Raw genomic sequence first — 25,825 nt, forward strand, 5'->3', positions numbered from 1 at the left:
GGAGGAGAAACACAGCTACAGAGGATGGAGTGTGTGAGAACGCCCTGAACAGTGAGTTAGCATCATCTCAAAGAAAAACATGCACGTACAATGTGGTCCTTAAATACATGGTCGAGATTTTGATCTGTGAAAGATGAGTTGGATGCTCTCCATCTGCGTGGCGACGGCCCTGCTGGCTCTCTGTAGGGGACAGAACACTGAGCATGAAGGTAGGCCTCTATACGCAGATTAACATGCATGTGTTGTACAGAACATATGTATGGGAAATTAACGCTAATTGTTTTTGCCTGCTTTCATTTGTTTTTAAGATGTTTAATGTCACAGATTTAGGCTTGTGTTATACTTAAAGAGCAACTCTAAATCCTTGCAATTAAAAATGCAAAATCGAACGTTATTATGCAGACTTACAAGGAAACTCAGCAGTAAGATTTACATGTTCTTTTTATTCTAGGAAATAGCCTGTCTGCATCTGGCTACCGTCTTTGTACTTATAATGAGACAAGGAATGTGAGTTTACTGGTGATGCACGCGGTCCCCTATACTGTGACGAAGCCCTGTGGGGGCTGGCTCCACTGGAAGACATGTACAGTCACACTTTACAGGATGACCCATGAGACTGAGACCAGGACAGTGAAGCAGCAGGTGACCCGATGCTGCCCCGGCCACGTACAAGTGGGTCGATACTGTGCCCTGCGTGAGTACTGTCATCAGATTACAGAAGAGCAAAAAACGTTGTTAAATTCCAAGTGTCTTCGTTTAATAAAATGTGATAATATAGCATCACACCCTCTAGATAGACGAGTAATGAGAGCTTTCCGCGTGTGGTGCCGTGTGCAAGACGCCAGATGGAGGCACAGAAATTGCAGTGCTCCAAATATGGGGCTGCTAATATATGGCCTGTAACATGTTATTTCCTCTGAATGAAGCTGTAAACAGGAGTGACGAGTTCACTGCCAAGCCAGGATCCTGTCCAACTGCAGATGGGGTGCAGAACAGATCTGAGGGCTGTGAGTGGGACATTGACTGCCCGGGCTGGCAAAAATGCTGTCAGAGTTGCAGTCGTTACGTCTGCAGTGATCCTGCAAGTTAGTTGATCTTTTTCATTATTCGTTTTTCAAGAATGCTTTAGGGGTTATTTTTTTGTTCACAGATTTGAGTTTGAGTTTGAATGAGAAATTAGAAAACAACTGTTGCACTTTATAAAACAAGTATTTTATGTATATGTCCTAATTATCTGGGGATAAACCCCTGACCCCCCCTATACCAAAGAAATAGCCCCGTAGGGTGTGTGATTAATAATTGAAAAGAAAATTCTCTGTGACCCAAATTTTTTTTAATTTCCCCCCAAACTTCTATCTTAAAACCAGGGCAGAATGCAAACATTACTTCATAGGGACGTTACAAACAAAGGGTTTGTTAATTTTCTTTTTGCTGGAGAAAAGGAAGTCTGATATTATCTACAGAGCAGAGTCTTTTTTAAATGTCTTATCCAGCTTTTGACTGCACTTGGATCCTTTAGGCACTGACATATGAACACACTGTTGTGCACTCTTCTTTGTTTGGTGTCAGTCAATTGAGGTTTATTACAAAGTTGTGGAAGTCTTGTTTTAAAAAAAAGAAAAGTGATACATACAAGATTCCTACAGTAATTAATACTTTTCCTACATTCCACTATTGTGTATCCTAATTGAGAACATATGTTTTCTTAATGATTTGAGTGAACTGACCTTTTGAACTCAACTTTCAGACTCAACATATTATTCTGATAATGGAGGCTATCGGTTTAATGCAACAGTGACAGTGAAGACAGATTACCAGCCTCTGGTGTCCACTGACAGAGGACTTCTGGATCACACACGATTGCTCCAGGCGATGGTAATACTGCTGCTAATAACACTGCTTTGACTGCAGCTGTTGGTTCTGCTGCTGCTTATCTGAAGCCAGATACTAATACTTGTTCTACCAATTCTGATTATTAGAACACGACAAAGACTCAAATATATATAAAGGCGTGTACACTGAAAAACTGAAACGACGTTGACTTTAATTAAATGTATTATGTCAACCGATTTCAAGTTGAAAGCAATAATATTAAGTTTAAATAAAAAAAATAAGGTTCAACTTAATATTATTGCTTTCAACAAACCTAATAGAGTTGTGTGAAATCTTTTGAAATAATACATTTAATTAAAGTCAACGTTTCAGTTCTTTCAGTGTGCCCCTTAGTTTTGAGTCATTTTTCTTTACGAAATAAATAATGTTACCCAGATTATATTGTGTATCTCTACCACTAACAGGTGACTGGAGCACTGCAGTCTGACGTTAAGGTTTATTACCTCAGCTCACAGCCTGTGCATCCCTTCAGAACGGCCACCTCCATACTGATCGCCTGCAACTTGACTCTTTCACTGCACACTGTCACGTCGGAGCTGCATCTTCTCCTCAAACACATACAGGAAGTGTCATCTGTAACTGTGGAAGGTGAAGGCGCAGCAGCAGCAAATCTCAGTGAAGATACTCCAGGCTTTCTTTCCTTTGCTTCAGAGAAATGACATTCTTGTTGAGTTGTGAAAGTGATTCATGTTGCAGAGAACACGGTGTTCAGGAAAGAATGACTCAGTCGCACCACAGTTTCCTTCTCCCACCACTTCCATTTGAGTGACAGTCATCTTTCCTGCAACAGCGGAAAATAACACGAGAGCGAGTGCGCACACACACACACACACACACACACACACACACACACACACACACACGCAACCCCACACACACTTTTCATGCTTGATACATTTGCACAAAAGACACAACAACAAGCTTGTCATAACATCAAACATATGAGAGGACAAGGGAATCAATTCAAGTACATTGAAAAAACTGAAATGTTCACTTGAATAAAAGGTATTATGCCAAGATTTCACATAACTGTATAAGTTTAAATACAAAATATGAGGTACAACTTAATTGTATTTCTTTCAACTAACCTAAATCAGTTATGTGATATTTGTTGACATAATACATTTAATTAAAGTCAACGGTTCAGTTTTTTCAGTGAAGCAGTTTCTTCCATGAAACCTTTACAATAGCTTTTCTAAAACAATATACTGTCTGTGTTCATATTGCACAGTTTAAATGTATTTCCTCTTAAGACTCTTGTTTAAAATGTAGTCCAGTGTAACATGTTTGTGTGTGTTTGTAATGCAGATGTGGATGAGTGTGCACTGTCTGCTCTGCGTGGGTGCTCCCCCCACTCAGACTGTAACAACACAGTGGGCTCCTACCTCTGTTCCTGCCACCAAGGATATGTAGATGTGGACCCCAGTAACCCTGGAGCCGATTGCACAGGTTAGACTGTGTGTGTGTTGCATCAAATACACATATCTACTTATCTACAGCAATCCATTGATAAGATTCACAACACCCCTACAGCAGTCACTTGTTACTTTTCTATCCCACAAAGCCCTCCCCTTATATCACACATTTCCCATTACTTTGATACCAGTTACTATGTTTTGTAAAGTGATTTTAACTCCAAAGCCAGACATCAAGCATTCCATATAATGTTACAAAAAGCCACATAAACGGCTGCATTATAATGCGCAAATCCTGATACTTTTTGATTAATGCTATAAATTTTGTTATTATGTTATGGTACTTAAATCATTCAGACATTTCCAAAATAAAGTAAAAAGAAAAGTAGTTTATTTCCGTCTTTACTACAACAAGCATTTTATTTTACTCAGTTATCTTTGATTGTTGGCCAGTTTTAATGTGTTAGATAAATAAATCAGCTTAATTATTATGTTTTACCTCAAATTCAAAGGAGTTAGAGAAAAATCCAACAACCTCCACCAAGAGGGAGCTTGAGTGGCCCGAGGCGAAATCTCCCTGTGAAGCACACAGAAACAACTTCAGCCTCAGATACACCCCCCCCAGCCCCAGTGCAGATTTACAGTGTGATTCCTTATTCTTTGCTAATGTATTCATATAGCTAACTGAGTAAGATATGTATTCTGTGCCTGTGCAATGGCTAAGGACGTTTGTTAACGATTTGATAATGAATGATTAGCTAGAGCTACATTTATCCTTTGGTGATTTTGAGCACGATTCTTGTATTTTTGTGGGCTTATGTTTTCTAGGTTCTAGCTTTATATTCTGATCAGGGTCACATCGTGTGGAAATGTCCTTAGATTCTCTTGCTGAAAGGTGTGACACAGGAAAAAAACACTATCAAGAAATGTGTCATCAAATACAGAAATCCGGTGCTCGGGTGTCATAATACGCAGGTCATTTTTCAAATGTGGTAGATACACAATAGGAGGACACGACATGTGCCAGAGTACTTCCTCAAGCCACTGGAAACTGCTGAACAAGGGAATTCATGTTACATTTAATGTGGGAACATGCTGTCATCACCACTGATGCATTCAAGTCCACCATCAGATGCTTAGATCAACTTGTCTCTTTTCTCCCCAGCTGACGTCAGGGTGACTCCAGAGCCCTGTCTTACCTCTGTTCCACCCATGAACACAACCACAGTCTCAGCTTCCAACAGCACCCAGGAGCATGTGAGGAACATCACTGAGGGTTCCTTCAGCTCCACAGGGACCAGCATGCCTACAGCTCAGAGTAATACAAGCACTGTCGCTTATAATTCATCAAACGCCCCGCAGTGGACAAGTTCTGCACCTTATAGCAGCCTGAGATCAACTGTAGAGTCCCCGCTGCCAACAACCACATGCTGTAAGAAAGGTTTTTCATCTCGAGTTGTGTTAACATCAAAACTCGATTTACTTGATTAAGTCAAACACATTTATGTGTTGCATGTCATTAATTACATCTGTTGTTCAAATTGATCTTTTAGCTGTAGGAAACATTTTGTTTGATATTTTGGAGAATAGGCTTATTCTCCTCCTTCAGAGTAAAATAAGAAGTAACACAATGTAACTCTCGGCCAAGAGGAAATAATTGTATTTCACAATAAATGTCAAATTATTCCCTTAACCACAATGACTGAATGTAACTATACATATCCCCCCCCCCTCTCCACCTCCACCTTCCAGATCCTGCCAATATCACCAGCGTATGGGCAGCTGATGTCACTGGAACCTCCTTTCGTGTCCACTGGTCCAGCCAGTTTCAGACAAACCAGACGTACCAGGTTGACCTAAGCAAAAGGTCAGAGGTCATTCATTCAGGAGTCACCAGTCAGACCATGATGGAGATGAGGGATCTGCAGCCTGGGGTTCTCTACACAGTGGCTGTCACACCCAGCTCCTGCCAACAAGGAATCACCTTAGATATATCAGTCAAGACTGGTAAGAACTGTGCACCAAAAAGAAATAGACTGTTCCAGTAGCTTTGACTTTTGGATCTTTTTTTTAATCATTTACAGTAATGTCATAAAGCTGCAGTTAGGGCATACAATAGCTGTGTGGTGGGAGTTCACAACTTAGATGCAACCACTGGTTACTAACTGGGCATAACGGCCCCTACACACGGCGGCGTGCGTTGAAGCTTGCCGGCCGGCGCGCCTGAAGCTCGACCAACAACCAATCACATGAATCTCCCGCCCCGGACACACAAGCACGCGGTTTGATTGGCTAGAGCTCCTGGCATATGATTCGATTGGCTGGCGCTTCCGTCGAAGCCTCAAAAGTAGAACATTGCTCTACTTTTGAAGCGAGCAACGCGAGCAAAGCGAAGTAGAAACTGAAGGGTGTAAATAACCAAAGACAATCTGCAATGAAAAAGTAAAGCTGATACAAACAACAGATAAACACAAAATTAAAGGGGCAGGCAACGCAATATGAAAAGCAGCAAAACAATACAGGGAACAAATCGGACGGCAGTTGGAACACAGGCAACACAACGCAACCAAAACATCGACAATGAACCCTAAGACTTGGGGATATACACGCAGAAACTAATCATAACGATACAATGCGGCTGGGGGGCAGGCAAAACACAAGGGCAGCAGAATGATTAGACACAGGTGAATAGAATCAGGGGCAAACAATCACAAAAAGGCGGGAAACAGAGGAAGAAGAGAGGAAGTGAAACTAGACAAGACACTAGGAGAGTGTCATAATAAAACAGCAAACAGATAATACAACAACCAAAATCAGGTCCAATGCAGTACTAATGCGATAACATTTCCCTGTAATGACTAATGTGTGGATAACAAAAGAAAATATGTTTTGAAGCATTAGGCCTAGGGCCGGTGAAAGTGCTGACTGTAATGTGCCTCATACCACAAAGACCGCACCTACAGGGTTACTTGGAGAGGGTCCGAGTCCGACCCTTGTCAATTAACTACAGGGGTCCCTCAGGGCTCTGTTCTTGGTCCCCTCCTCTTCTCCTTGTACACAAACTCGCTCGGATCAGTCATTAGCCCGCATGGTTTTTCATACCACTGCTACGCTGACGACACCCAATTAATTCTGTCCTCTCCCCGCTCAGAGACCCAGGTCGTCGCACGCATCTCTGCTTGTCTAGCTGACATCTCTCAGTGGATGTCCGCTCATCATCTCAAGCTCAACCTTGACAAAACTGAACTGCTTTTCCTTCCGGGAAAAGATTGTCCCACTCTTGACCTAACAATCAACATCGGCCCCTCTGTTGTTTCCCCGACTCAGACTGCAAGGAATCTGGGTGTGACCCTAGATAACAACCTGTCCTTCACTGCAAACATCGCTGCTACAACCCGCTGCTGCAGATACACGCTTTACAACATGCGGAGGATACGTCCCCAGCTGACCCAGAAAGCAACGCAGGTTCTGGTCCAGGCTCTCGTCACCTCACGCCTAGACTACTGCAACTCCCTCCTGGCTGGTCTACCTGCATGTGCCATCCGACCTCTGCAGCTCATCCAGAATGCAGCGGCTCGTCTGGTCTTCAACCTTCCTGAATGCTCCCACACCACGCCGCTCCTCCGCTCCCTCCACTGGCTTCCGGTAACTGCTAGGATCCACTTCAAGACAATGGTACTTGCGTACCATGCTGCGAATGGATCTGGCCCTTCCTACATCCAGGACATGGTTAAACCGTACACCCCAGCACGTGCACTCCGCTCTGCATCAACCAAACGGCTCGCTGCACCATCGCTGCGAAGGGGACCCAAGTTCCCATCAGTAAAAACACGTGGGTTTGCTATCCTGGCTCCAAAATGGTGGAATGAGCTCCCCATTGACATCAGGACAGCAGATAGCTTACACACCTTCCGGCGCAGACTGAAAACTCATCTCTTTCGACTCCACTTCGAGCGATAGAACTATTAACAAAGCACTTATATACTAATAAAGGGCTGGCTTATCTAAAGCCAGTTGAGTAGCACTTGAAATGTTTTTGCTCTATGAAACCTGATGTACTTATATGATTCTGTTTTCTTCAAGTTTGTATTTTGTTGGTCGAACGCACTTATTGTAAGTCGCTTTGGATAAAAGCGTCAGCTAAATGCAATGTAATGTAATGTAATGTAAAAGTAAGTCCTTTCTTTATTTGTAGATGCTCAGAAACTCGAAGCCACAACACGACTTACCAACATCGAGTTCTCTGCTGACCTGCAGAACGGCAGCAGCCAGGCCTACCAAAACCTCACTGAGAGTATCACACAGGAGGTAGGTGTGTTACGAGTATTATCCAGGGACAGCTTGTAATCTTTGAATACATTGGAAACATGAACATTTCTATGAATTGCCATAGTTCAATTAAACATGTGTATTGTTTCATCCTCTCCTCTCCTTCCTGTGGGGCTGATGACTTTATCTCCTACAGATCTACCAGTCTCTGTCTCCAGAGATGAAGGCCATGGTGGATTCAGGCCAGATGAGAATCGAGATCACAAGCTTTTCCCAGGGGAGTGTGTTCGTCCACTTTACAATGACCCTCGCCCCCAGTGAAAGCCAAGACATCGCTAATGTGTCCACAGCTCTGCAGTACTCCCTACTGAATAGCACCAAATATACAGTGGATAAAAACAACACAAGCACACATGGTATGTCATCTTTATAATCTCTTATTAACTCTTTCTGAAAGACAAAGGCATTGACTTGAAAATTGACGGAATACCAAAATGGAGTTCTTTTGTGGAAATTGTAGGATTCAACACTTTTGGATCCTACCCCATATCAGGGCCTTATAGACAACCTATGTCGTATCAAAAAAACAACAGAGGTGAAAGAAGTATTCAGATGCTTTACTTGATTAAGAGTAACCATACAATATTGTAAAAACCAAGTAAAAGTCCTGATTTCAAAGTAAAAGTACAAAAGTATCATTATTATTAATATTATCATTATTATTATTAAATATCATTATTATTATTATTATTATTATTATTATTATGTTATTATTGTTACTACATAATCTTTCTGCATCAAGTAGAATGTTACTGTTGGAGACAAGCACATTTCTCATTGTCTATTTTTAAAATATTTAAATAATTTGACTCTTTTGTGACTTAAAGAGTTAGTCCACTAGTTACATTTTTAGAAATGCATTTTGTGAAAATTAGCTAAAACTGTTTAATAAATGTACTGATAAATAAATAAATGTAGTGAAGTAAAGTTACATTATTTCCCTTTTAAATGTAATGGAGTAGAAGTTTAAAGTCGCATTACATGAAAATACTCAGGTAAAGTACAAGTACAAACTAATTGTAATGCATGTCTTTTTTATAGATTTTAATGAGTGTACCATGGGAGAAAATGACTGTTCCCTGTTGGCTACATGTACAAACGCCTGGGCCTCCTACACATGTGTCTGCTTGGATGGATTTATAGACAACAACCCAAAGAGGCCTGGCCGAGCCTGTCACGGTACGCTCCCATAGTGTGGTAGTGGGAAAGATTCATTTTACGATGATTAATATATATTTAGTACCGACAGAATATCTTTGCAGTTTGTAACCTTTGTGTAACCAGGTTTTCTTTTTTTGTGCAGCAATCACAACCACCCCTACTTCAACAACAACCACTGCTACCGCCCCTCCAACAACCATCAATCCTCCAACACCCTCCATTGCTGCCCTAATAACCACTATTGCACCAACAATCACCACTACTGCCCCAACAACTACAACTAGCACCCTTCCAACCACCATTACTGCTCCCACAACCACTCCTATTGCACCAACAACCAAAACTGCCGCCCCTCCAACTACCACTACTGCTCCAACGGCCACCATTACTACTCCCACAACCACCATTCCAACTACCACTGCTCCAACAACCATTACTGCTCCAACACCCGCCATCACTGCCCTAACAACCACTACTACTGCTAATATATACACCACTGCTGCTCCAACGGCCACCATTACTACTCCCACAATCACAACTGTTGCCCCTGCAACAACCATTACTGCTCCTACAACCACTACTACTGCTAATATAACCACCACTGCTGCTCATACAACCACCATTACTGCCGCTGCAATCACCAATACTGCCCCAATATCCACCATGTCTTCTTCTGCAACCACCACTACAGCAGCAACAACCATTACCATAACAACCCCTACTACTGCCCCTGTAATCACCCCTTGTGCTACTGCAATCCCCACTACTGCCCCAACAACTGCCAGTACAACAACGCTTACTGCTGCTACAACCACCCCTAATGCCCTAACAACCATCATGACTGCCCCTGTAATCACCACTTCTGCAATGATATCCATGACATCTACCCCTTCAACCGGTGTTACCAACCCCACTTCCACCATTACAGCTCCTCCATCCACTACTACGACCCTGAGAACTGCTCCCAGTGCCTCTACTCTGGGGGAAATCTCAGTCCAGTGCAGGGTTGCTGCAATAACGGTGACAGTTTCCAGGGCTTTTCTCCTGAGCAACAACATCAGGGAGAGCAGCTTGTACCTGGGCCTGCCTGAATGTGGCGTCAATGGAGGCAACGCCCTGCACGCCCAGCTGACCGTGGCTTGGGATGAGTGTGGCACCAGCCTTATGCATGTGAGTTTTTTGAAAAGTTTTGCATTTAATCAGTGGTTTAAAGTAACTAAGTAGATTTACTCAAGTACTGTACTTAAGTACAACTTTGAGATCTTGTACTTTACTTGAGTATTTCAATGTGTTGCTACTTTGTACTTCTACCCCACTACAATTCAGGGGTAAATTGTGTACTTTTGCTCCACTACATGTATTTAATACCTTTAGTTACTTTGCAGATTTTGATTAATAATATCAATTATAAACAACACTTAAAAAAGGAGTAGTTACACCTGGAGTAAATTCACCTGCAGTATATAAGTAATTAAAATTACATTAACATTTACCATATTTGATAACACATTAATGCATCAATAGTTATAATCAAAACATATCATATATATTCATTCTGAAAATGGCCAATCTGCAGAATGAGCACTTTTACTTTTGGTACTTCAATTACATTTTGATGCTAATACTTTTGTACTTTTACTTGAGTAACATTTTGAATGCAGGACTTTTACTTGTAAATGACTACACTGTGGTATTTCTACTTTAACTTAAGTACAAGACCTGAGTACTTCCTTCTCCTCTGAATTTAAGAAGCTTTTGCATTTTCCTATGCTCCTTATTTTGTAAAACTGAAGAGATTGACTCTGAAAATAACCCACACTGCTTACAACATCTGGTTCTTCAGAATGAAACGTACTACATGGCATCTGTACCCCTGTTCAACACCATGGACATGTACACATCAGACAGTGGGACAGTGGAGGCTCCCAAGATACAGCTGGAGGTTCCCATCTTGTGCTCCTACATGAAGAGCATGCTCATCTCTGCTGACTTTGGCTCTATGGGGTACGCTTCACTTGCTGTCATTCTTTATTACTTATTGTACTTTAGCATGTTGCCAAAGCAACTGAAGCAGTTGGCCCTTTTGTTACCACCTGAGAGTTGGATGGGAAGATGAATACCAGTCTTGATGAAGGAACTGACAGTATTATGTAATTGGAGCCAGCAGATGGTTAGCTTAGCTTAGCATACAGACTGGGAACAGGGGATAATACTGTCGCTCGCCTGACTCTTCATAAACCATCAAACACTGTCGCCTCTAAAGCTCTTCCAGTTTTTCTCGATTGCTAACACACATTTTTTTTTCAATTGCTCAGTTTCTTCGAACACTAAACTCAATTACAAAACCACACACCCAAAGTGCAAAACACCTCATTCCTCCTGCTAAATGAAGACTCAGAACTACAGAAACACTTACCAAATGCAAACTTTAGCACCACATATAACACACTTCATTCATAATACTAGATGGTTTGACCACCCAGCTACACACTGCTGAGCATACTCTAAAGCACTCTCATCTGTTATGGGCTGTGCTCTGTACAGAGAGGGTTCTGCAGAGAAAGATTGCTTGAGTTTACAGAAATACAGTAAATGAAGAAATACAAATGAGTTGTTGAAAGAAATCACATTTTATTCAAAGATAACATTGTGCAACATGCATCTCAGCACACAGCTACTATGCTTCGGATCTCAAGTGTGATGCATTGTTTGCCAAAACCCAGTTTGGAGCTGCTGCTTCCTACCTCATTGACAGTGGCGGCGCCAGAGTATTTGTGTTGGGTAATCTATGGTAGGCCTAACTAACCCATACAGTGGTGGGGCTCAAATCAGTATTTGTAATGTAATTACATACACGCTATATCGCACCCCTTGACAGTGAAACGCACGCGTGATGCTTTTATTAGTCTCCTTTTATCAGCTAAATTACATCGAGAGCAACAGGTGTGAGTTAAACAATACAATAGCCTATTCTGCTAATTCCACGTTGTTACAACATGCTACGCAGCGGCAGAAACTAAAAAAGTTGGCATATAGAATTGACACGGAGAGGGAGAGAGAGAGAGAGAGAGAGAGAGAGAGAGAGAGAGAGAGAGAGAGAGAGAGAGAGAGAGAGAGAGAGAGAGAGAGAGAGGGGGGAGACAGAGGGAGAGAGACACAGGTAAACAGAGAGAGACAGACACAGCACACAACAGGTGGCCTGTATCTCTATTGTCATACAAACACTTTTTCAAATGACCCATTATTACAAAATATATTCAAAACTCACTATTCACTCTTCAGGTGGGTCGTGTGACTCTGGCACCTGTTCGACTTGTACCTCAATGCGAGGGCGTTTAAGAACAAATCTATCCATCCGAAATATACAATTAATCCTAGAAGTTCTGCTGTCTGTCTGCAATTTACTCGGCGCGAGTTTGGGGACTGTGAACGTGACGTATCGACATATCAGTAATGCATGACGCAGCAGACCCAACGTTTCGTTGCTCTGATTGGCTGCAGGTCTATTCAAATTGCATTCGGAGGCATTTTGATCTGACCGCGGCCGCGCTGATATTATAACGCCAGAGAATTTTCACACCTTTAGTGTATAAAACTCCCCCACTACTTAGACTATTCCTGGCACCCCTCTAGCATAAGCCCGAATGGTCTCAACCATATTGCGTCAGTAACGTGCACTTGTTGTTACAGCAGGATCAGTTTGTGTGTTGTGGACACGACCGGTAGATTTTCGCAATCCGTGTTCTCAACATGCTTACTTTAACATCATTTTTCATGGTCGGGCTAAACCATTTCTTGGTATGGCTGTAGCCTACCCCAGCCATACCCTGGCGCCGCCACTGCTCATTGAACATCCTTGGCCTTCCACCTGCACCTCTTTGTTTCTCAGTCCTTCAGAAAAACAACAAAGATATAGTGTCAGTGTCTGTGTTGCATAAAAGTAAGTTTACCACAGTACATTGTGCAGGGTTGTTGTACAGTTATAGTATGCAACATGCCAACAATTCAATTACAGTGATGAAGTGAATACGTTTCACACAATAGATATAAACTCTGATATATCATGAGTTATGCAGAGCTACAAACTGGGAACTAACCTGTTTTCAAGTCTAAGTGTCCGGATTACGGATTTTTTTGTACATATAATTGTAACTCAATACATGATTGTCACTAAAAGCCTTGTCTCTTCATTACAATACAATATAAAAAATAATTGATTAATTCATTTGAATAAAAATTCAAGTTAGTAGCTATTAAAGGCATACAAATACAAAAATGTATAATTTTTTCTTTGATAAAAATGTTTCTTCTGCCCGTAAAGTGTCCAAACCAGGATTGTAGGATATGTATTTGCTGGATAAGCGCATTTTTAAAACAGTCATTGTCCATGCAGGTTTCAGTTGGATTATTTGTCACTCACAGTTGCTCCGATCAGATCGGTCTCCTCCATTTTGTAGATTATTTACGACTTTTGAATCCACATAAACACATCGGCAAAATCCGGCTTACTTTGAGCATGTGTTTTAAACAGTTTAATCCCTTTGTGAATTGTTTCTACTTGCGCCGTCCTTTAATTTCTTCATACAGCGGGAATCCAAATGAATTAATCCTGAGTCCAATAACCATCAGTCACTCCAATAGTGCTCCTTGATTACGCTTTCATCCTCCTTTAACAACACACTTCACATTCATCCAGTTTGTGACAGTAGGTGTAGCATTTGTGAGACTTTTAAACTTTAATTACCGCTGTTGCGCCCCCCCCCCCCCCCGTGAGTGTGTGTGTGTGGGGGGGGGGGGGGGGCGGCCCTTCCAACAGGAGTCATTTGGGGGGGCTCTTGGGAAAAAAGGTTGGGAACCACTGCATTAGAGAGTATTCTTCTTTGTCCACGTCCTCTCCCTCCAGCTCTACCTACCTCTCATTCTTCCTCCTCTCACTCTCACCCACCTCTTCCTCCTCCTCTCACTCTCAGCCCAGCTCTTCCTCCTCCTCTCACTCTCAGCCCAGCCCTTCCTCTTCCTCTTCCTCTTGCTTCCATGTTGGCTTCCATTGTTGCTGTAAGAAAGTACTCACCTGTGGTCTTTTTATAGTGCTAACATCCTGATTGATGAGCCAACAAGTATGCTATCAGGTGTTTGGTCAGGTGGAACGTGGTTCTTGATCATTGGTCCATGTGTGAGGCCTTTTGAATATCAGTGTTATGTATGTGCTAACACGTGACTTTATGTCAGATTCCTGTGTCTTACGTGGAGAACCGTGTGCAGTGGTTTGCACAAAGTGCCATGTTGATTTGCAAATTGTGTGAAAAGCTGAAACGTGTTTAGAGTTTTGGAGATTTGAGCCGATGTTTTGCTCTTTGAGTGTCAGTTAAAATAATTGTGCTTTATGTAGAATTTTAGTGTGTTAGCAATCGAGAAAAACTGTAAAGTAACCAGTGCTCATTAGTGACATCCTGGAGCCCTAACAGCACATGTAAACATACGGAGCCCTGGAGGGTTCATAGAGAGAAAAATAAATAAAACGTGGCCACGTTTTACTTTCTCGTTCGCACGAGATACCTTCTCGTGCGAACGCTTTATTAACTCGTGCGCACGAGTTAATAAAGCGTGGCTTCAATTTAGTTTTATGAAGAATATGTCCGGTCGCCAGGGCGTGTGTGTGTGTGTGTGTGTGTGTGTGTGTGTGTGTGTGTGTGTGTGTGTGTGTGTGTGTGTGTGTGTGTGTGTGTGTGTGTGTGTGTGGGTATGTGTGTGTGTGTGTGTGTGTGTGTGTGTGTGTGTGTGTGTGTGTGTGTGTGTGTGTGTGTGTGTGTGTGTGTGTGTGTGTGTGTGTGTGTGTGTGTGTGTGTGTGTGTGTGGGGGCATTTGTTTATGATAGTGTTGTTCGTTCCGGTGCACTCCGGCAGGACTATAGCACTACATCGAGATTAAGATTAAACGAATTCCTTTCACTTGGGAATACACATATAGCTATTGTGACAACCCTGTGGTTGTCCACCAGGTGGTGCTGCTGTAACCTGTGCTTCTTGTAATCAGCAGTCATGGGACCCACCTGTGGCACTTGATTCCAGTAGATAAGAGGGCTGCAGAACAGGCTCTCGCTCTCTCTCGGCTGCCCTGCTCGGTGCAGCAGGACACCGCTCCTCTGTGTGTTTTATTGCTGGTTGTAACCACTGTGTTGGGATAAAAATAAATGATTGTTTTGGGCAACTCCGGTGTGGAACTGTTGTCCTTATGTTGCAAGCAGAGCCAGCTTGTAACATATGGGGGCTCGTCCGATCCTAGAACCAGGTGATAGTTGTTTACTTGATTTGTTTGCCTTGATTGTGTAGACAGTTTGTTCCTGGTGTGGGGCATTAAGGAGTAGCTTTGGAATTACCTTTCCTGATAGGCATAAGCAACATCTCCTTCAGGGGAGCTTGTTGGTTTGTTGTTTTTGTTTCTTATTTGTGTGCATAAACATGATTCGACATTTTTTTGTCATGGGTACAAGTCCGTGGCTGTCTTGGTGAGGCTGGGGCTTTACCGGGTCATTGGTAAGTGTTTAAAACACCTGTCGTGGCATGCATGAAGACTAGGGTGAGACAAGATGGCTAGTATTGGGTAGGCAGTTAGCTAGGGGAGAGGTATTCCAGAGTGAAACAAAAATATATATATATATATTTGTAGGTGTCTGTGCACCGGGTTCAACGGAGTTTGCATAATCATGGCTACATTGATGGATTTTGTGAAGTGTCCCAGTGTGGAACTACTGGGAAAATGTACTAAAGACCAACTGTTAAAAATTGCAGAGCACTTTGAGGTAGACGTTCCAAAGCAGGGTCGTAAAGACACCATAGTGACTACGTTACAGGCCCAGTTGGTACTGCAAGAAGTTCTGCCAGCAGTGGCTGGCGATGATGGTTCCGAGGAGGAGTTGGCTGAGAAGGCAGCTATAAATCCAGAGCGGCAGAGAAGTGCAGGTTTTTCTTTGTTTGACTTTGGTGAAATGACATTTGAACAGAGAAAGGAAATAATGCTGCTGCAGTACCAACAAGACAGTGAACGTGAGGAACGAGTAAGTGCTCGTGAGGACCGGGCTAGAGCTCGTGACCAGGAAACTGAGATGGAGCGTGTAAGGTTAACTACAGTGGTGCGGGAAGCTGAATTGCGACAAGAGCGTTACACGTTGGACCTCATCCAAGAGGGTAAGCTTTCTTCTGGGGTGTCCCCAGCTACTTTTGATGTAGCTTATAACTTGAGGTTGTTACCGAAGTTCGAGGAGAAGACTGTAGATTCTTTTTTTGGACTTTTTGAGCGACTTAGCCAAAGACGACAGTGGTCTGATTCAGAGAAAACAATGCTGTTTGTCAACTGGTAGGGCTCAAGAAGCATTTTCTGCATTAAGTATGGATGACAGTGAAGATTACTTAAGGGTAAAGACTGCAGTGCTAAAAGCTTATGAGTTGGTGCCTGAGGCCAGTACCGTCAGCAGTTCAGGAAGCTAAGGAAGCTAGAAGGACAGACCTATGTGGAACTTGTTCGGGAGCTGACGATGAAATTTAATCTGTGGGTCACGGCTTCCGAAGTAGTAAATCTTAATGATTTGAGGGAACTGTTCCTTCTTGAACAACTAAAAGATCTTCTTCCAGAACGCGTTGCTACGTACCTGAATGAGCATAAGGTTAAAAATGTAACAGACGCCGGGGTGTTAGCTGATGAATACACGTTAACACACAAGATTCATTCAGGGGAGAGATTTGACTGGGGGAGCAGAAATAACTGGTCTGGTGACCCCAGATGTAAAGTAGATCCAAGTACTTGCTACTTTTGTTTGGGTAAAGGACACCAGAAAAAGGAATGCCCAGTACTTGCAAAAACCAAGGGACTCCAAAATGTTCAGTTTCCCAGGCCTGTTGCCCTTGCAGCTTCTCCCCACCAGGTTGCTAGGGATGAGGCTATAGCTGCGGTTAAACTCTATACTACCCCGCAACCAGTTGCTGCTGCGGTTTCTAACTACGGACCAGCCCTGCAAGAGGTGAAACCTCTCCCCTCCCAGTTGGCAGATGAAATTGATCCAGGGTATGCCCCTTTCATACGAGAGGGTTATGTGTCTTTGCAAGGAAGTGAAAAAAAATTCCTTGTTAAGATACTGAGAGACACAGGTGCTATCGATTCATACATTTTCCTCGGCAACTGACACTGGAAGTGGTGTATTGTTCAAGGGGGATGCAGTTGTTGTCTGCTCCAAAGCATCGGTTGGTGTTGTCCTGTGATTTACGGCAGGGTGAGGTTGCCATGGGAGTCCGGCCATCTTTGCCTGTTCCGGGAGTGGCAGTCATCCTCGGAAATGATTTGGCTAGTGGCAGAGTGTGGCCTGATGTGCCTCTTTCACCAGTGGTGTCCTCTAAGCCAGTGAGGGGCGAGCTTGCTGACCCTGAGAAGAAGCTGACAAAGGTAGTTCCAGCTTGTGCAGTAACACGAGCCCAGACCTATAAAGCACAAGGTAAAAAAGTCATTTCTGGGAATATTGTTTTGGCGCTACCTGTTGTTCCATTGTCTGTCTCTCGTAGTGAATTGGCAAAGCAGCAGCAGGAGGATCCAACTTTGCAGGAGCGTTTGTCCCAGGTTCACCCCAGTTCACCAGTCCCACTGAGGAAAGTCATCACCAAAGAGTCTGGGGTGCAGGTGAATGTCAAAGTGGATAAAACCGTGCAGTGCTCGCTGGGTCCTAAAACGCTGTTCTGCTCAGAGGGAGTGCCCCTGTCAAAGTCCCCCAAGAGCCCGGGGCTGGTTAAAGCAGAGGGGAAGGCCCCGTACTGCACTACACTGGTGAGCCACATGCGCTTCCTGCGGCCTGTGTCAATCTACTCCCCCGTGTTTGACCGCAGGATCTCCAGGAAGAAACTCAGCTATGCGGATGAAAGTGAAGGAGAAGCAGACAAATCCGTGGATCACGTTGAGTCAGGGCATGAATGTGAGAAGGGTGACAGTGGCGAAGAGGACACCGGGAAGGACTTCAAGACAACTTTCCACAGGTCTACAAAGGGGTCCAGCTTTCAGTTCCTGGAGCAGAGGTGTGGCTTTTTCCACTGCAAGAAATGCAACATCCGGTGGGAGAGTGCGTATGTTGGTGCATCCCTGGAACCAGTAAGGTGTACTACAAGCAGCTCTGCCGGAAGTGTCAGGTTGGGTTTAACCCCTACAGGGTGGAGCCCATCCTCTGCAAGGACTGCTCTCAGACTACCTGCAACTGTGAGCAGAAGCTGCGGCACATTAACATGAAGAGGCCTCACCGCCAGGACCTGTGTTGTCGCTGAAAGGGCTCGAGGTTGTCCTGCGACGCCACCTACAGCTTCAAATACCTCGTCTGAGCTGCCCTGCATGTTCGCTCGGGTTTGGAAGCTCCCATTCCTCAGCAGACATTCAGTACATGCCACAAATGGAAGTTGACTCTCGTAACGGACTTTAAGATCTTCATATATTCTCCTACCAGCGAGTAGATGGAGATCTTTTGGTGGTTTATTTGAAGCAATCTCAAAAAATCTTTGTTTCCCCTAATTATCCTGGAGCGTAACTTAAACATAAACTATTTTTGTAAGGAAAAATTAAATAAATGTATGTTTCATGTAGTAGCTGTAAGTATAAGCTCTGTTATTGGTTTGGATGTTTCAGTGTCTTGGGGACACTTCTTTTATGGGGGGGGGGGTGACAACCCTGTGGTTGTCCACCAGGTGGTGCTGCTGTAACCTGTGCTTCTTGTAATCAGCAGTCATGGGACCCACCTGTGGCACTTGATTCCAGTAGATAAGAGGGCTGCAGAACAGGCTCTCGCTCTCTCTCAGCTGCCCTGCTCGGTGCAGCAGGACACCGCTCCTCTGTGTGTTTTATTGCTGGTTGTAACCACTGCGTTGGATAAAATAAATGATTGTTTTGGGCAACTCCGGTGTGGAACTGTTGTCCTTATGTTGCAAGCAGAGCCAGCTTGTAACATATGGAGAACCAGATTTGTGTAAATTACTGTTCGTGGTCATTTTAAAACAAATGCCGGTGGTGTCAAACACACACACACACACACACACACACACACACACACACACCGGTGACAGGACATCTCCTTCATAAAACGATGGGGAATACTCTGGTAGTTCGATGTGTGTCGCAGCCTCGATCTCTACTCAGCGGTTCTAATGAAGCGAAACGCAGTGAAGGAACCAGTAAAAGGCACCGCTCTTTGCAGCTGGTGCTGCTCTTCTCAGATTCTGCGTCTCACAAACATGGAGACGCGTGCTGACAGCGCAGCGTCATACTTCATGAATGAATAGTAAATAGCAAATCCTGCTTCGTAGTACAGGCCACGTAACGCTTTTAACGAGTTAATAAAGCGTGGCCTCGTTGTATTTAAAGCGTGGCCACGCTTTACATCTCGTGCGCACAAGTTAATAAAGCGTGGCCACGTTTTATTTATTTTTCTCTCTATGAACCCTCCAGGGCTCCGTATAAATGTGTACACGTTTTGTGAAGTTTAAAAAACTAAATTGCATGTTAATTAGTGAGCTTTAGAGGTTATGGTCAAACTGAAAAAACTGAAACCTTGACTTTTAATTCAATATATTACGTCAACAAATTTCACATAGCCTAACTGTATTAGCTTAGTTATTTAAACTTAAAATCATTGCTTTCAACTAACCTAATAGTGTGAAATTCGTTGACTTAATAGATTTAATTCAACGTTTCGTTTTTTTAAGTGCAGTTTCATTTATGTATTTAAGAAAAAGCTCTTCTTTAAAACCATTTTGAATTGTGCCCTGTTTATTTTTGGCTGTAGACCTATATTTTATTTCTTACCCTTTTCCAGGTATGACATGATCAAAGATCTCATCATCACGGGTTCGGGGGAGTTCCAGGTGACGGTACAGCTGATGAACGGCACCATGCCTCTGCCCCACAACTACAGCCTGTCCTCTGAGGAGGCGGTGGTGGTGGAGGTCAGCCTCAACACCTCCTCACAGCAGATTAAAGTAGTCATCAACAAATGCTGGGCCACCCCCACCCTACACCCTGTGGACATCTCCAGCTACATCTTCCTGGAGAACAGGTCTGCTCCTCCCACTGCACTATCCTGTTCTGTTTCTATCAGTATTTCAGATAGCTATTCTCTCCCTTTTATTGAATCTAATACATTTTATGACTAATATGTTAACTGCTATCATTGGTATCACCACTACTTCAGGGACTCTTGGGGTCAGGTCTCACATGGGGTTAGATTATGAGCATAAGGGGAGCTGACAGATTTCTAACATTTACTGTATTTATAGATTTTTGTTTTAAAATACGTAAATGTTTTGGGTTCAAGTTCAATCTAATGTTCTAAATATTAATGTTAAACAGTATTGTGTAACAGTAAATATGATATCTAATTGGTAAATATAATCTTAAAACTATATCTAAAAGTGAAATCTAAACATGAAATTGACATTTTAAATCTAAACACTGAATCTAAGCAACACATTTAAATCGTGAATCTACATCTTAATATTACATCTCAATTTACATTTGAATCAGTCTTGATTAGTGATTAGTGTGAGGTTTCCAGGAGTGCAATAGTCCAACATGTAACCCCTGTCAAACCATCATGCCGTTATTATACTTCGGCTTTTCTCCTTAAACAAGATACAAAATGTTCAGCAGAGAGAGACTGTTTCCACCCTTTAAGCTAGCTAACCACCTTCTGGCTGCAGCTCCATGTTCCATACCATACATGAGATCTTCTCTTCATGGTCACTATGAGTTATACCCAATCATTTTGAACCAACAGATACATTTGTGCTCACAGAAACTCAGCATCAGTGATGATAAGGAGACACATTTCTGTTCCCCCCAAATTCTAATTAAACTGAATTAAATTGCAACATTTCAAGAAAAAGAAAAAAAAGAATATAAATACTTTATGGTCATTGTAAAGAACACAGTGAATGAATTTGTGCTACTTCTGGTCGGTGCAGTTTAGAGGAAAACAACACAAAACAACTAAAGCAAACGAACAACAGCAGTCAAACCTGCAGCTTTCAGACAAATCAAAAGTTACACTGAAGTAGTGCCACTATCTTTCTGAACAACACACTCTCACTCCCTAAGCGTCCAATAGCGACGTTTGGTCAGTGTCCGTGGCGTCCAATTGTGACGCTCCTAGGCTCCTTCAGCGTCATAAAGGGACGCAAATAGCTTTCAACTGATTGCAATGTATTCCCATCTGCGTCGGGATTTGACGCTCATGGAAGCACGGCATTCGTTTATGTCGGCAGCCCTTAAAGGTAATGTGAGCGTCCATTCCCAGGAGTAAAGGATGGCAGAAGACACTACACTACCCAGAATCCCCAGCTATCGTTTGGACTACACCATGTGCTCTGTTTGACAAACCCCGTGATAGTCCTCAAGCTCTGTGATTGGAGAGTGTGCTCCGAGGGTTAAGCCGATTCTCGAACAGCACTTGAAATGGGATGGAACCACGGCAGACTGTCCAAAACTGGATTTGAACGGGTCCACCGCGTCCCCCCCCCCTCCCCCACCCCGTCCCCAGAACTACACATGCTGGCTATTCTGTTTCGCAACATGTTCTCTATGGCACGTCTCTACTGGGAGTTGTAGTTTTAAAAGACGTTTTCGTATTTCCCATAATAAGAAGTTCCCAGTATTAAACTGTGTACATCCCTGGAGGTTTAGGGGACAGGAAACACTCACATTTAAAACATATAATTAATAAATGGGTGAAAATTGCTTGTGCCCATTATGGGCAGTATTAATATATATATATATATACACACATGCCAGCTAAGGTCAGAAGAGCTTTATTTAACAGCTGGTCTTATGTGTGTGACCCCTGTGATAACATTACATTACATTAATTGATAAGCCTGAAACATGCACTTGTCAAGGTTCAGAGGCACATTTTGCAAATATGGCAGTAGCCATCGATCAGCTTAACATAAGATATACTTTATTGATCCCAAGTTGGAACATTTGCGTTACATCAGCATGTATAACAATTAAATATGCAGTTGTGTTTATTTGAAAATCATTTAGTATAATCACACAAATTCTGTGTTTTATATTCAACAATTATGTGTTCTTTATTTATTGATTGTTCAATACCTGACAAGGCCGGAGATGAAATATCTACATACATCTTATAAGAGTATAATACATTATGTATAATATCAGTTAAAATAAGTGCTTCAACATAGTTAACATTGCTGGAGGTATGCACAAATATTGATAGATGTCTTGTAATGCACTATTGAGGAACCTGCAACCCAAGTTTTTCATTCAGTGCAGAACTACACCACAGTTGTGTAGGCCTATATGATGTCAATAAACCTTAGAAAATCTTGAAATCTTGAAAGGGATGTGCAAAATAGTCATTACATACAGTCTTTAATTAATTATTAGTAGAGAATAACGAGTAATGAATATACTTTATAGGGATCGTATTAATATCTAATAATAAAAATAATTAAATTCAATAACATGCTTTAACCACCAGGTGTCCCTTTATATCAGCTGTGCACCTTTATGGTGTAAATACAGCCTATCTACCAATTGGATCAAATATAAAAGTGAGCCGAATTAGTGTTGATACTGCAAGGAGACGTATTGTGTGAAAAGAAATGTAAGATGTTGTTTATGGCTGATATATTTATGACCCACGTCACATTTTCAGTTCCTCATGTTTGTCTTCTCATCAGGGCTCTATAAATACAGAACTACGGCAGATATGTAATATGTAATGCAGCCGAACCGTGTATTACAATACCGTTATGTGATGACTTTCAAAGAGAAAAGCAAGCACACTCGGAATAAAGTATTATTATTATTTTTTTTAAATGTTTTCGGTCTGTTTCCGGTATTTGTTAATGACGATGTGCTGTGAGATGTGAGACTGGAATTGCACAGGGGAAAATAACGTATCTTTAGATGCGGATTTTGTTAAACTAATATGTTTAGGCTGTGGACCAACACTATACATTGACGGGGAAGGGGGTAGCAATAAAGATAACACCATTAAACAGTACACAACATAACAGAAATAATATTCATAGCAGCGTCCCTAGCAACCACCTTGGTAACAATGAAAACGTCGCGATTTCCTGAAGTAATCTTCGTAATAACTAGCAAACTAAAGATCATGTACATCCACTGCACACATAATCTGAAATAACAACTCATATTTCTCGCATCAAATGACATCAAAACGCATTTTAATGGCCAAACTAACTTTAAAATAGGCATTTTCCACCTAGAATAAAACGAAGTTCGGCCATGTTTTCTTTTTCTGCAGGGAGACATTTGAAGATCGTGACATAGACGCCAGCCATCGGAATGAATGGTGAAAAAAACGGGGTTTGTCAAACAGAGCACATGGTGTAGTCCAAACGATAGCTGGGGATTCTGGGTAGTGTAGTGTCTTCTGCCATCCTTTACTCAGAAAAAATATTTGTTTCTCCGAATCGAAGGGGAAAAATACAAAAGCATTGCACACAATTTAAACCAATCAATGTTGTGTAATTAACAAGGATAATCTGGTGTTTTTTAGTCGATGAGTAGTGCAGATATCACTGTAAAATCAATCGACAGTAAGAGGAATACTTACTTCCGGGTGTACAATTCTCCGTTATCCAATGGGAATGGACGCTCACATTGCCTTTAAGGGCAGCCGGCATAAACGAATGCCGTGCTTCCATGAGCGTCAAATCCCGACGCAGATGGGAATACGTTGCAATCAGTTGAAAGCTATTTGCGTCCCTTTATGACGCTGAAGGAGCCTAGGAGCGTCAAAATTGGACGCCACGGACACTGAACAAACGTCGCTATTGGACGCTTAGGGAGTGAGAGTGTGTTGTTCTGAAAGACCCTGAAGTAAAAACTATATGTTATAGTGACAACAATGGTAAGCAGTTTAGTGAGAAAGTCTCCTGTATTTTTAGCTTTAAAATAAAATTCAGTTTTAGTTGAGCTGTATATTGTTTGGGATTGTCATTTAATAATCTTGTATTGCAATTCAGACGCAGACAAGAGCAGAAAAACAATAGCTTGAGTTCCTTGTCCCTGTCTCCACAGCTGCTCAATGAACACATACACCACGGTATTGATGAATGGGAACTCCAGCTCATCCCGCGTGTCCGTGCAGATATTCTCCTTCATCGACCTGGACGTGATCTACCTGCACTGCCAGGTCCAGATCTGTGTGCAGACTGGATCCGGTTCCTGTGTGCCTGTGGGTTCATGCTATTCAAACTCAGATACGGCCGTGCAGCTTCTACAGAGTGGATGATTCTAGAATAAACAGTGCCCTTGCTGCTCTTGTTTTCTTGCAGGACTGTCAACAAAGAACCGCTCAGTCTTCAAACACAATTGGAACAGCATTCTGTTCCTCCGGACCTCTGCTGAGGTCAAATGAAGGTCAGTATTCTAACACAGAAAAAACAATTGTGGTTCTGTTAGAAAATACACATTTTTGTTGATACGTTTTAGATCAAATGGGATTGAATTCCATCCAGCAAGTAAAACACTACAGCTTCTAGTCTAGTCTGTCTGCAAAATCTATTATAAACGCTCTCTTCTCATTTTTCAAATGTGAAAATCCATCCAGCTGTTCAGTTATGGCAGTGGCAGGCTAAGGTAGCGGGATGGAAAACACACATTTCTTCATGTGGATTATCTGTTTTCATGATGGACTCTTGAGTTGAATTGAATATCTTTTGGATTATGCTGTTATAAGAGCCGTATGAAAGTCCCATTATTTCGAATCATCTCTTTACCAATCTGATGTTTCGAGTAACGTTTTTTTGTTCAACTTGTTTCTCCATTCCTCTGTATGTTTAATGATTTCTAATGCTCCAACACATTTTACTCCAGAGTCCTTGGAGGAGGAATCTGACACTCTTCATTTAGTTGGGCTCTCCTGCCTGGGGATCGGCGTGTCGCTCTTCTTCATCATGGGTTTCGTCTGCCTGTTCTACTACCAGAGGAACCGCATCGGACACTATAACTTCAGCGCCAAACCCAAGCAGGAGAACTTCACCTACCTTGTATTTAACACCTAGATGTGCATCAGCACCAACAGCTGAACACCCCTATATTAGAACACATAAACTCTTGCAGCAGCAGACACATTTGGTAAGGCTTTAGAGCGCAGCGGCCACCAGGGGGCGCTGTTGCACCACATTAGTTCTCACCAAACATTGCAAATCTTTGCACATTAAACAATAAATTAAGCACAAATGAGTTTTATATATATTTCCACCCCAGTCTATATATATTTTAAATATGTAAGTGATACTAGTTGCATGGGATTGAATGTCAAATATAGAGACTATAAATATGTTATGTATATTTAACATTATAGAATAAATATGTTGCACATCTTGAATGGTAAAAGTGAAGTCTTGAAAGATTTAAGCTGCATCGCGCCTTCAGCTGAGACAAATGTGTTCCCAGAAGATATTTATAGTTACACATTACACATTTCATGTATGGTTGACATGCACATTTGTGATGTGAGAACTTTGTAAATATACTTAAAATATATCATCTGCAATATACTCGTGAAGCACAGTTATCACTTTTATTTAAGCTGCTATTCTTCTTTTATTTAGACAATATTTATTATTCTACACTTACAGTTTTTGTATCTGTAAGTTTTGTGAATGAAATATTTATTTTGTCTCACTTATAAAAACTCTCCTCTTGTGGTGCAACAATAAACATGTTCTGTGTGAATGTGAGCTCTTGGGGGTGCTGTGCCACAGTTCTTCAGCTGTAGGAAAACAGGCTAAGATGGCTTCCTGCATGCACATAACATGTTTACAGTGGTGATATGAAATTACATTAAAAGGTTGCTGTCATAGCCAACATTTATCTGACAGGACGGCGGGACGGAATGTGTCCTTTTCTTCTCTTAATCAGATCAGGGCTTTAGAAAAAAGATCTTAAGTAAGCCATTCACAGTTGAACAGATCTGAAGAGGAGGGTCCAGCTTTCCCCCACATATC

At 42.2% G+C, this 25,825-nt stretch overlaps 1 protein-coding gene and 1 pseudogene across 1 annotated transcript; both read left to right on the plus strand.

The window, feature by feature from the left end:
- umodl1 (uromodulin-like 1) lies at positions 1 to 25,637 on the plus strand. The gene is made up of 17 exons (XM_034098496.2): positions 1 to 209; positions 452 to 694; positions 927 to 1,085; positions 1,748 to 1,875; positions 2,298 to 2,481; positions 3,202 to 3,342; positions 4,474 to 4,740; positions 5,061 to 5,315; positions 7,504 to 7,616; positions 7,774 to 7,993; positions 8,679 to 8,816; positions 8,941 to 9,968; positions 10,642 to 10,802; positions 19,633 to 19,872; positions 23,892 to 24,048; positions 24,149 to 24,233; positions 24,690 to 25,637. The coding sequence occupies exons 1-17, from the start codon at positions 134 to 136 to the stop codon at positions 24,875 to 24,877; spliced, it is 3,783 nt and encodes a 1,260-aa protein (XP_033954387.1). The 5' UTR covers positions 1 to 133; the 3' UTR covers positions 24,878 to 25,637.
- LOC139435141 (zygote arrest protein 1.S-like) lies at positions 15,502 to 18,304 on the plus strand (annotated as a pseudogene).
- Positions 25,638 to 25,825: the final 188 nt, after the last annotated feature.

This window comes from Pseudochaenichthys georgianus, chromosome 14 (assembly GCF_902827115.2).
Source record: "Pseudochaenichthys georgianus chromosome 14, fPseGeo1.2, whole genome shotgun sequence".
In the NCBI taxonomy this organism is placed as follows: Eukaryota; Metazoa; Chordata; class Actinopteri; order Perciformes; family Channichthyidae; genus Pseudochaenichthys; species Pseudochaenichthys georgianus.